The 12,638-nt window shown below is 35.1% G+C and overlaps 1 protein-coding gene across 2 annotated transcripts in view; it reads left to right on the plus strand.

The window, feature by feature from the left end:
- The window catches only part of RELN (reelin), a 517,743-nt gene that overhangs the window by 299,191 nt on the left and 205,914 nt on the right, over nucleotides 1–12,638 (plus strand). For both annotated transcript variants that reach the window (XM_033192854.1, XM_033192856.1), the window contains exon 12: nucleotides 10,671–10,822. In XM_033192854.1, coding sequence (XP_033048745.1) covers nucleotides 10,671–10,822 — 152 coding nt within the window. The remainder of the gene's footprint in view (nucleotides 1–10,670; nucleotides 10,823–12,638) is intronic.

Genomic DNA, 12,638 nt, shown 5'->3' on the forward strand with positions numbered 1-12,638 from the left:
TAGAGCTCTTCAGAACGGTTTAAGCATCTTATTTTCCACAAATTGTACCCTCTTAAACTAAAATTTAGTGGAAAGTGTTCTAAACCAGAGGTAACAATTCATCCTATCCATCTGGAATATTTTCATCAACCTATCCATCTGGATAGGATGAATTGTTACCTCTGGTTTAGAACACTTTCCTATCCAGACGAATCGTTACCTCTTATTTCGAATACTTTCACAAAATGCTCATGACGCTATAGAGGGATTTTATGTAAGCTTACAATTCAAGGTACATGAATTGAAGGTAATTTGGCAGTCTGAGTTAACATTATATTAAGTGGGTTTTGTTTTTACAGTCATGTTCACTTTTATTAAAGCAAAACTTAACCATTTAAATAACATAAATAATAAATTTAGGAGCCCAGATAGATTGTAGCTAAAATCTTAAACAGTGCCAAAGACCTACAGGTAGATAAAGTGTAGACAGTTTATCTTTTGCTAAATATATCCTTGATTAAAGATTGTTTGAGCAATAACTCTTTGCATACTATACTGCAACTTCATCTAAGGTTATTTATTAATTATAGCAAGAAAAAAGTAAAAACACTCATTATAATTTAGAAGTTCATTTGAATTGCCACTTTGACTTATTTTAAAATGAAAACAGCACTACATTTTACAGGAGGAGAAAAGGAAACCAATATTTATTGAGACTCTGTAATGTCCCAGGCAATACATCATTTTCTCTAAACAGTCTCCAGTCTGGATTATATTACTGTCTTATTAATGAGAAAGCTGGGTGCTTTCTAACCGTTCTGAAACCTAATATTCTTTATTAGTGTTGTTCCAACGAGAGTGTAAATAAACATGATGCATGTCATAAAAACCTAAAACAAAATTAAATTCGAGAGGAACCAATTGAAGAGAAGAATCTTTGAAATGTAATGCATTCAGGGAAGCCTTCAAATTGAGCTCATCCCTTTACCTTCACCTAAGCTGTTATGCTAGAGGGAAAACCTATAAATGCAATGAAGGTGGAGAAGGCTTCAGTCAAAGTATACATCTTGCTAGACTTCAGAGGACTCATACTGGAGATAAACCTCATGAATATAAATGAATGTGGAAGGTCTTTACCTATGACACATTCCTTATTAAAGAGCAGAGCATTCATCCCAAATATAGACCTTATAAATGTAATGAACTTTTTCGACCTCAGAGAATTTATATGAGATTTTTTTTAAACCTTATGAATTTGGTCAATATAGGATCTTATAGCCAGGCTTTATTCTGGATCTTAGTTCATACTTAAAGTTACCAACTTTAGGTGTTTTAATATGTTCTGGATAATATAATTTAAAAATTCATAGAAAATATGAAATGTTCCATTACTTTTACTGCCTTTTATGCTAATATTAGTAGGGAAAGGTCTGGCTAAGATATTAGATCTCTAATTCCTATGTTCATATTCTTAATATTTTCATCAACCTATATTGGGATAATTTAAATTTTCACTGTGAATTATAATTCATATAAACTGAATACCTGACTTTTTCCTGGAAATTATTTGCTTATTGCAAAGAAAATGAGCAAAGTAAAAGTCCAAAATCTCCCCACCATGCTAATTCCCATTCTTCACTGTTGAACTGTTGGCATCTATTCATTCAGAAATTTTTCTATAATGATACCAAAAAAAAAAACCCAGAAAACACTAGAATCACACTTTGCGTATATACTTCAACTTGATTTTTCAAAACTTAACATATTATGAAAGTCCCTTCTAGTCAATAAATATAGATCTTCATTATTTCACAAATGCCAGTTAATCTAACTGAACCCCTCTGTTGACAGACAAAAATATTGTAGTAAACATTCTTGTGTGCTTTAAAATATTTCTGAAAGGTAAGTTCCTAAAAGGAAAACTAAATAATCAGATGTGTATGCACACATATACATACATATGTACATATATAATTTCAGTTTTGATTGCCAAGCTACCCTGCCAAGAATACATATCATTCTTAAAAGTATTGAAGTATGAGCTGGTTAAAATATAATTAATCCTAGTTACAAAGAATTCCAAAACACCTGATAGAGAAGACCATCAGCTTTCCAGCTAAGACACCTCTTTAAATTATTTTTTGCTTACAAAAATATTACTCTTTTAGTGACAGAAAAAACAGAACACCTTATTTTAAAAATATAAATTAAGTATTTATTGTGATCTTGCTATCTCTAAGGAACAGAGTTGCCTTAAAGCATTTTATTGATCAGAAAACTTTTTCTGTGCTCCAACTTCACCTCACTCTATTTGTAGTAAATAATAGATACCACTGTATTTATAATAAATAAGGTAAGGGTTTTTTAATTTTAGAGTTAATCATAAAAGAATAAATATAAATTGCTGCATTGTAGAGAGCTCTCTCCCTCAGGCAGACATTCCTTCAAATGCACTTCACATAGAACTGCATTTCCTTAGGGAAAGCATAATTTAAACCACAGAGAAGTAACATACCTTTGGAGGGAAATTGCCATGCCATCCGAGTTATTGACAAACCTATGGAGCTCCTCAAATAACCACTACTGGTCTCAAAGATTTGGCTATAATTTTACTTCATGTAATTATTATATTTGGAGAGAGTCAGGGACAATATAATTTTTGTACAATGTAATTTTTATATATTTGGAGAGAGTCAGGGACAATATAATTTTTACAAGGTCACAACTTTGTGACTTTGTAAATTGGGACTTTGAAGTCTGGGGAGTAAAGACTCTACCTGAAGTCCCCTGGTAGTTGATAGAGCTCTGGGATCTCCTTAAGGATACTTTGCCTCCAACCATGTTTTAGCCAGTGTTTATACAAATTCCTGAAAGAGTGAGCTTGTGCTATAACAGGCTCCTCCTGAATTTTTAATAAATGCAAAGTAAGTTATTCAAAGCAACAAAACTTTTGCAAAACATAAATCTTGTAAAAATTCAGTAAAGCAGATTTATCTCTGCCTTTTTCTCTTCAAAGTAGACTAAACTTCCCATTTCACTTGATTATAAATATTTGGATTTCTAAAGGAAGTAACTTCACTTTTGTTATCTTCCAACAGTTAGAATGGGAGAAATAAAGACTAATTGAGAAAAAAAGATGGATATGTAAGATTTAAATAAAGATTGAAAGTTATTATATGGTCTGAATCATATCACACAATGTAATGGTAGAAGTGATAGTAACTCATTTAAGTGAATCTAGAAAAGTTTTTCATTTACAACAAATAGAAGAAAAAGACTACTAATCTCATTTCTCATTTAAATAGAAGGTTCTTTTAGTCCATGAAAATTCTTTTTCAATTTAATTTTTTACTTTAAAAATACTGTAAAGCAGATAGATGTCAAAAAGGAGTCATCATCTGCATCATTTATAACCTTAACTTGCTTTGTGGATCAGTAGGCTGAGTGGTTTAATTGGGATAAATGGAGCAAGCAAAAGACCAATGAACCAGTGTGAAATTTTCATGTATGCGTCAAGAGAGGCTTCTGGTTAATTTGCAAATGATGCAATACTATTAAGAGCTATTTCAAAAAGTTATTATTCCATTTGCTTGCTCCTTGAATGATTGATGTAACCTGTTAAGATTTTTTAAAAAGAATTTTCTAATATTTTTGTCCCAAATCTGTTATAAACTGGGATGGTTCAACATAATCATCCTGGTATACATAATATCCTTTTTACAACTGTAACTATGAAAATCACAGCAAATCAAGAAAGAAAAGATCTAAATTTTAGAGCTGAACAGGTGGTTGGCCTTAGGCAAGCCACTTACCCTTGTGTGTCCCAGTTTCTTCCAAAAGTAGACCAGTTAATTGTGTGCATAACAAAGGCCAAATTAGATATGGCCAAAAATAAATACTAAAGATAAAATCGGTTTTAAAATATCAAATATTTCAACTTTTTAAAATATTAAACACAAGATCAAAATATCAAACTTCTCTCATAAATTATACAAAGTATACAATTATACATATATAATGATATGTGATACATTTTATTTTAATTGAGACAGAGTCTCATTCTGTCACCCAGGCTGGAGTGCAGTGGTGCAATCTCAGCTCACTGCAACCTCCACCTCTTGTGTTCAAGCCATCCTCATGCCTCAGCCTCCCGAACAGCTGGGATTGTAAGTGTGCACCACCACGCCCAGCTAATTTTTATATTTTTAGTAGAGACGGGTTTTCGCCATGTTGACCAGGCTGAACTTGAACTCCTGTCCTCAAGTGATCCGCCCACCTTGGCCTCCCAAAGTGGTGGGATTACAGGCATGAGCCACCATTCCCAGCCTATAATGTATTTTAAAATAATTCACATATCTCCTTTGATATCTGTTGCCAAATGTGTGATATTATAGATATATGCTATTTGTTTGATGTTCCTAAAAATTATTTCCCTGGATAGTCTTTGCTTTGAAAATAGAATTAAGTAATTCTAAAGTAAGTATACATGATAAACTTTGTGCAAGGAATATATATACATGTTTTCAAAAACTAGAATGATTAAACATTTTACCTAGAATAGCTGTAATTCTGTTTGCATATAATGATTTCCAACAAAGTTTGGCTGCTTAATGAAATTTGATGAAACTGCTGTCCATATATTGAGACCTAAGCCTGTGGCTTAAATACATTGCTTAAGACACTTCGATATATAAGCTTTGGATGAAGAAATTATGGCTAATAAATATTATATTTATTTTCCTGATAAGAAACATATCTTCATACCTTAGGATAATTATTAATATTCAGTAACTAACAATTGTTTTTGATTTATAAAATTGCTTTTTATATAATAAAGTCACCAAGGATATTTAGAAACAAAAATAATTAACCAGACTACATTTAAAAATCGATTATTTAACATGTTAAAATAACTTGAACCTACTCTAAAAGAGAAGCTTGCTGATTTGAAAGATGACATCGTCCTTTAATTTGTTAACACTCCTGATGACATAATTAAGTGACAGCCTAAAATGAACTAATTAGCTTACCTCTTTTAATTCTCCATCATTGCTAATAGTAATCAGCCAGCTGAAAATTTGAAACTGAAAACAAGGCTGTCTGAGCTCATGCAATTCCTTTTCCTCTGCAAACCCATAGAAATGTTGGATCAAGTATGATAAAATTTTCTTCAATATGTAGCCCTAGGATAGGGGAGGAAATGAGCAGATACCTAAAACAAAGGGAAATTAAAAACCTGATTAATAAGCGTTTAGATGAAACTTAGGCAGTTCAGGATGGACTGACATATGTAATCTAAGGCTGAAGATTAGAGTTAAAAGTACTCACACAGGATCTTTGGCAGATGACAGATAGAACTGATATTCTTGTATAAATATGGAACCCTGAAGAGCTCCTTCTCCATGAAGAAGTAATTAGGATAACAGCTTCTCCCATTGATTCAAGAGTGAAAAAGCCCCCAGAAGAATGGAAACTCCAAACAAATGTGAAATTCACATTCATTCCACCCAGGTGGTGGGAAAATTCTAAACTGAGGAATTAATGTAAAAAGAAATTCGGACCAGGGAACCTCCAAGATGCTCACAAATGCAAATGCAAATCCCCTTTGTAAAAATATTTCTTCTACACAAAGTGTGTAAAATTGATGCTGGAAATCCACTGAAGATGAGCTCACAACAAGAATTATGATCTATGTGATTTTATGATTCACCAAAAAGGACAGTTATCAGATACGACAAACAGAAGAATAAGTGCATTCCAATTGAGATAACAGAGAGATATGAGATAAATATGATTACATGATTTAAAAGATTTTTTTAATCTAAGTCATTTTGAAAGAAGAGGATACTATGAGAAAAGAACATGTAGATGGTAAAAAGAATCAAAGAAGTGGGGCACAGTGGCTGACACCTGCAATCCCAACACTTTGAGAGGCCAACATCGGCAGATTGCTTGAACCCAGGAGTTTGAAACCAGCTCGGCAACATGACAAAACACCATCTCTAAAAGGAAAAATACAAAAATTAACTTGGCATGGTGGCGCCTCCTTGTAGTCTCAGCTACTGTGAGGAGAGCCTGAGGTGGGCGGGTTGCTTGAGCCCGAGACGTTAAGGCCACCATGAGCCATGATTGCACAGCTGCACTCCAGCCTGAACAGCAGAGCAAGACCACTTCTCAACAAAATCAATCAATCAATAAAAATTTAAAAATCAAAGAAAACATTTAAAAATGAAAAATACAGTGATAGAAATTACATGTTAACTATGAAGGTAAAAATAGAAACAACTGAAGAGAGAATTAGTATGTTGAAATAGAGACAGATCTGAGAAAAAAACATATTGCAATATAAAAAGAAATAAAGATTAATGAGAGAATGAGAGACATGGAGAATACAATATGACATTTCAATACAGGTCCCATAGAATTTCCAGAAAGAATATAGAATGAATAGAGGATAGTTAATATTTGAAAAGAGTGGCTTACATTTTTCCAGACCTGATTAAAGGTTTGGATCCCCAAACTGACAAGGTACACCAAGTTTCCATAGAATAAATAAAATAAACCTACACCTACATACACTGCAGGAAAATTTTAGAATACCAAAGACAAAAATGCAACCAGAGAGAAAGACAGATTATTTACAAAGGAGCAACAATTCAATAGATAGCTTCTTATTGGTAACTAAAGAGACATCGGATTCTTGTCAAGATCCAAATAGGGTTTTTAATATAACTCAACAAAGTGATTCTAACATTCATTAGGAAAAGTTAACAAGGACAAGAGTAGGCAAGACAATTATGAAGAAGTGAAAGGTGTGGCTGAGGGACAGAGGGAGCTCAGCTATCAAGAGCTATTTTACATATACAGATAACATATATATGTGTACACATAGCATATGTGTGATATTTAAATTGGTTTGGGCACGGAGATAGACGTATAGACTAATGGAGGAAAAGAGAGAGACAAGTTAATTGTAGAAACAGACTCACGTTTATAGTGGATTGTTATGTGACAGAAGTGGCATTACTAATAATTAGGGCCAACGATTAATGGTTCTGGAATAAATGGCTATCTATATAGAAAAAACCATATTGGATCTCAGACTCATTCTTTACCTCAAATCAATTTCAGATTCATTAAAACCACATAAATGTGAAAAGCAAAGCTTTAAAACTTTTAGAAGAAAATATAGACGAATATCTCTCTGATTTCAGGGTAAGGGAGAATTGGATAAAAAAGGCACAAAGCATAGAGAAAAGATAGATAAATTCTACTATATTAAAATTGAAACTCATCTATACATCCAACGACACATAAAGTGAAAAAAGTACAATACATATAGCCAAGAAAAGAGTACTACCTGGAATATATAAAGAATTCAAATCATAAAAAAATGAGAGAAAGAAAAAAGCGATCCTAATACAAAATGGACATAAATAGGCAACTCAGATAAGAGTAACCCCAACTGGCCAATAAACATGAAAATATATTTAGCCTCACTACTAATCATGTAAAATTTCATACTCATCTAATAGGCCAGATTTTTAAAACTTGGCAAAACGAAGTGATAGCAAGCTTGTGGGGACTCAGGAACCTTGTACCCTCCTGGTGCAAACATAAATTTATCCAACCATTTTGAAGAGCAGTAATGAAGTACCACATTGCCCAGCAACTCCACTTCCAGATATATGCTCTACCAGCCTTTCTTAGCAGAGATTCCTTTGTGCTAACCCCAGAACACAGAAAATTATCGCACTACGTCCTTAATTCTCCTAAAGCAGGTGCACCTGCGATTCTAGATACAAAGGAGAAAAAGCAATTCATTAATATAATGGGTGCCTTGGGGTATTAGGACTCATTTCTCTCACAGACACCAGTTAAGAAGGGCTGATAGGGAAACTCCCACATGCATATGTAAACATACAAGGATCTTTATATAGCCTTGTTAATAATAACAAAAAAGATAGAAATGACCTAAATGTCTGTCAAAAGTTTATGGTCATTCCCCCAAACACCAGTTTATGACTTCTGTTATAGCCAACATGTATTGCAGGGTTTTTGTTTGCGTAGTTTCAGAGTCCTCTTGAATGTTGTGTGCTGTAAACACCTTTTCCCCTAACCATGGAGCTGTCTTTGACCTTCTACTTTGTTTTCACTTCTCACTGACACAGCTGGGACTTGTGTGGCAACAGATGGGTCCGCCTTGAAAAGGCGAGGGAAGAGGAATCAGACAGACTGGTAGTAAGGGTGGAGAAAGAGTATGAGTAAGGGAAGAGGCAGTTGTGGGCAGAGAGGCCAAATCTCTATATAAGACCATTCATCTAGGCCTGTGAATCTTTCAAAGAGATCTAAACCTGAAAACTTTGGGCATTTAAAGTGTGTGCCTAGAACCTAGACTAACAGAGAAGCTAAAGACCAGGTGGTCATTGCAGGGCTTGGATCTAGACAGGCAGATGGTGTAGGAAATATCTAAGGGAAAGAAGAGGCTGAACCATCAGAGCTATGATTGTAAGGTGATGCAGTGCCAAAGCCTGACAGCAATAGTAGCAGTAGGCATTGAGTATAGATACAAGGGGACTTTGAGTGGAAGTGGTGGTCAGACCTGCCTGATGTGTGGTCAGGAGCAGAAGACAGTGCTTTCCAATGTGCCAGTTGGAAAGGCTGCTTTCCAATTTGTGCCAATTTGTGCTAATGGCATGAATTGTCTCAGAGGATAGGGCAAGAGATGTGGCTAGAGACAGCAGAGGAAAGTGAGGATGGGATACAGTTAGGGCACTCTACAAGTTTCACTTATTTTCTGAAGATGGAATCCCTTAATCCCGCCATCACTCAACAAGAGTTATTGAGGATCTGCTGGGTGTTGAACACTGAGCTAGGGTCTAAGGACACAAAAATAAGATGCAGATCCTGTCTTAGAAGCTGACATATCAGGGATAAAGAAAGGAATGTAAAGAAACGATGGTAGTGTACTGTGAGAAATGAGATCACAAAGGAAGAATCTAACTGAGTCTGAGATGGAGTGGTGGGCTGGGTAGGAGGAGCCAGGAAGTTTGGGAAAGACTGTTCAGAAAGGTGTTTGATATTTCAAGGACATCTTGAAGAATGACCCTGAGTTTGTTTGATAGACAATGAGTTAAGGTTCAGAGGGCTGACAGAGAATGTTTTAGTGACTTTGAATTCACATTATATGGCAAAAGAGTTTGGGTACAAGGCAGAAGAGACATGGTACAAGGCAAGAGATTGGGCTAGAAATGTGTTCTTGGACCAGGCCGAGAAGGACTGCATATTCTGCATAAGGAACTTGGAATTTGTCCAGATAGCAATGTGGAAGCCCCTGAAAGACTTTAAACAAAGGAGAGATGTAATCATATATGCAGTTTAGAAATATCACTGAGTGTCTACTAAATAGAGTCTGAACTCCCCTCTTTCCAGACTCTCCATGGATTCTTTCCACTGTACTATTCACATGTATTTTTTTCCTCTTCCGCAACACACATCCTCCACCAAGGTCTACTCATGTCTGCACTGTTAATAGTGTCAAGGTCATTCCCATTTCTTTCTTTCTTTTTTTTTTCTTTTTTTTTTTTTTTTTTTTGAGACAGAGTCTCACTCTGTTGTTCAGGCTGGAGTGCAGTGACACGATATGGGCTCACTGCAACCTTTGCCTCCTGGGTTCACGCCATTCTGCAGCCTCAGCCTCCTAAGTAGCTGGGACTAGAGGCACGCACCACCACACCCAGCTAATTTTTTTGTATTTTTAGTACAGACGGGGTTTCACCGTGTTAGCCAGGATGGTCTCGATCTCCTGACTTCGTGATCTGCCCGCCTCAGCTTCCCAAAGTGCTGAGATTACAGGCGTGAGCCACCGTGCCTGCGGGTCATTCCCATTTCTTAGCCTATACTCATGTGATTTCATCAACACGTTATGCGACTGTGGTAAAAGCATAGGCTCTGGAGTCAGACTGCATGGATTTGAATACTGTCCTCTTCCTTTGCTAGTCATTCTTAACCTCTCTTCATCTCAGTTTCTTCATCTAAAATTGGGGTAGTAATGGTGACTATCTCATAGGGTCACTGTGAGAATTAAATGACTTTAATGTGTAAAGGACCTAGAAAAGGATCTGGCCAGGTAGTTGACACTCAATAAAAGCCAGCTATTTTTATTCTCTTCTACATATCCAATTACCTATTTGATGAGACCCAGTTTAAATCCCATCTCCTTTTTTGAAAACTTGCTAGACTTTTGCCAATTCTTATGACTTTTCATTCTATTACTATTTTCAATATGCAAAACATCATGTAAGTATTTATATTATGAGTCTGTCTTTTATAATTCGCTGTTTCCTTAGTTCATTGATTTCCCAACTCAACTGTAAGTACTTTAAGAATAAAAAGTATATCAGTCTGGAGCATGGCTCTGATCACAAGTAGACACACCATATACAATATTGATTAAATTCATCCCTCTACAGGAAAACTATAACTGTGAATGTAATGTGTTTAAAGGTTATTCACTACCTAAAATTTGTGTTTAAAGTTTATTCATTACTTAAATAAAGTGCCATATCTTTATTTCAGAATTATTCATTACAAAGTAAGTGTCCCTCACTAAAAACAAAATGTTATGCTTTATAAAGATTTGACTTAATATTCTAACTCTAACTCTTAAATCCTTTTTTTTTTTTTTTCAGATGGGATGTCTTGGGAGCTGTCATTGGTACGGAATGTGGAACAATAGAATCAGGCTTATCAATGGTCTTCCTCAAAGATGGAGAGAGGAAGTTATGCACCCCATATATGGACACTACCGGTTACGGGAACCTGAGGTTTTACTTTGTGATGGGTAGGTACATTTTGCACAAACTTTGTTCACCCTGGGGTAGATCCTAGGCCAGCACATTTTCCTGAGGAAGTAAGGTTGTTTGTTGTCAACTACATAAAATGAACATTCATGAAATGTGAGCTCTGCAGACAGAGCAGAAGCCCGTGGTACTCACCCATGTATCCGGCTAGCCCCACTGGAGCCAGCTGTGGCTTGCCATGGTGAGGCCTTAAGAAAAAATGCTGTAATACCTTCCTTCTACCTCTCCCTCTATGGTTATAGCTGAAAAGACAATGAGAGAAAAGCTAAAACAAAGCAATTTCTTTTTCCTAGCTTCCCCCAAAAATAGTCATCAAGGTGAGCCTTTGTTTTCATGAATATCTCATCATTGTATAACTCTTTTGTAGTAGGAAGCTGAGAAATTTAGGTTAATACTTTAATAATACTCTCTATTTTCTAATATGTTTGCAAACACATTAAGAAAAAAATGTGTTCATAAGTTATAGTTTTCTTCAAAGTATTGTAGAGCAAATATAGTTGGAAAATTACCCAAAAAGGAGTTAGAAGGTTGAACTTTGTGACCTCCAAAGTTAATCCTTTTAGTCAACAAGAGCCACAGTTACATATTCTCTCACTGATGTCATTCCAGAAATGTGAGTAGATGTCACATGCCTTCTTTGTTGAGTGACTGGAAAAGCACAGGCAACATCTGGAAGTGAAACAGGAAATAAACACTGTCTACCTTTGAACTTACTAGCGAAGATGTCAGTTCATCAGGACAAACAGATCTCCTAAGTCTCACTTCAGCAGTGGCGATTTATTTCTTTTGTATTCCTCACTTCACCTTTTTGATAGTCATACAGCTCAGGGTTGCATGGGAAACCTCAGATTGTATCCTGTTCTCAAGTATATTACCTATGTGATGCTAACTCATTTTCCATAATGATCTGTTTGATAACAGAGAAATTGTGCATATAAAATAAAGTAACGTAATCTCACATTTAAGGATAACCTCACCTTCACTCTGAACTGGTTTGTATATTGAAAGGCCCAGAGCTCATTTTCTTTACATAATTAGAATTCAAACTGGCTCTCATTTTATCAAAAGGGATTCCTGGAAAACCTTAAGCCCTCCTCCAAAAAAGTTGTAATAAACATTTAGTGTGCCAGCGTCATTTAAGTTTTTTCCCTCTTGCCCATTTTTGACATGATATATTTCATACTGTATTTTGATTTTATTATAATAAATTAGCCATATTTGGTGATTTATATGAGACTAACTCATCATTACATAAGTTCCTTTATATAATTGTCATATTTATATAAGAGATTAAGTAATCTTTAATTTTTCCTGGAACAAAGCATATTATTAATCAAGGAATTAAAACAGTATTGACTATGATGGGGAATTGATTTGAATGAGCCCAGAGAAGTACATTATCCCAAGTAAAAGCCTCTTCATTCAATTAAAACAGTAAGGAATGCCTATTGAATATAGAGCCTTGATCTAGGATATATAGAGAATACAAATAGGGAGAATAATGTCACCTAAATCACAGAGTTGCTGGTCAAATGAGTTAATGTATGAAAAGCACTCAAAACAGTGCCAAATAAATATTTAGACTCAGTATATCTTTGTTGTTATTGATATAAAAATTAATCAGACTTCTCACTCACAAGTACCATGTGACTATAAGGTAGAATGCAGTGTGATGCTATGGGAGTATAACAGAAGCTGTTATTGCAGTGGAGGGATTAGGGTAAAGCTTCATGAAGGAGATGGCATTTGAACTCACCCCTGAAGGATGGACTTGATTTAAATTTAAGGAAGAGAATT

The sequence above is a fragment of the Trachypithecus francoisi genome, unplaced genomic scaffold, assembly GCF_009764315.1.
Source record: "Trachypithecus francoisi isolate TF-2019V2 unplaced genomic scaffold, Tfra_2.0 Lachesis_group4, whole genome shotgun sequence".
Taxonomy (NCBI): domain Eukaryota; kingdom Metazoa; phylum Chordata; class Mammalia; order Primates; family Cercopithecidae; genus Trachypithecus; species Trachypithecus francoisi.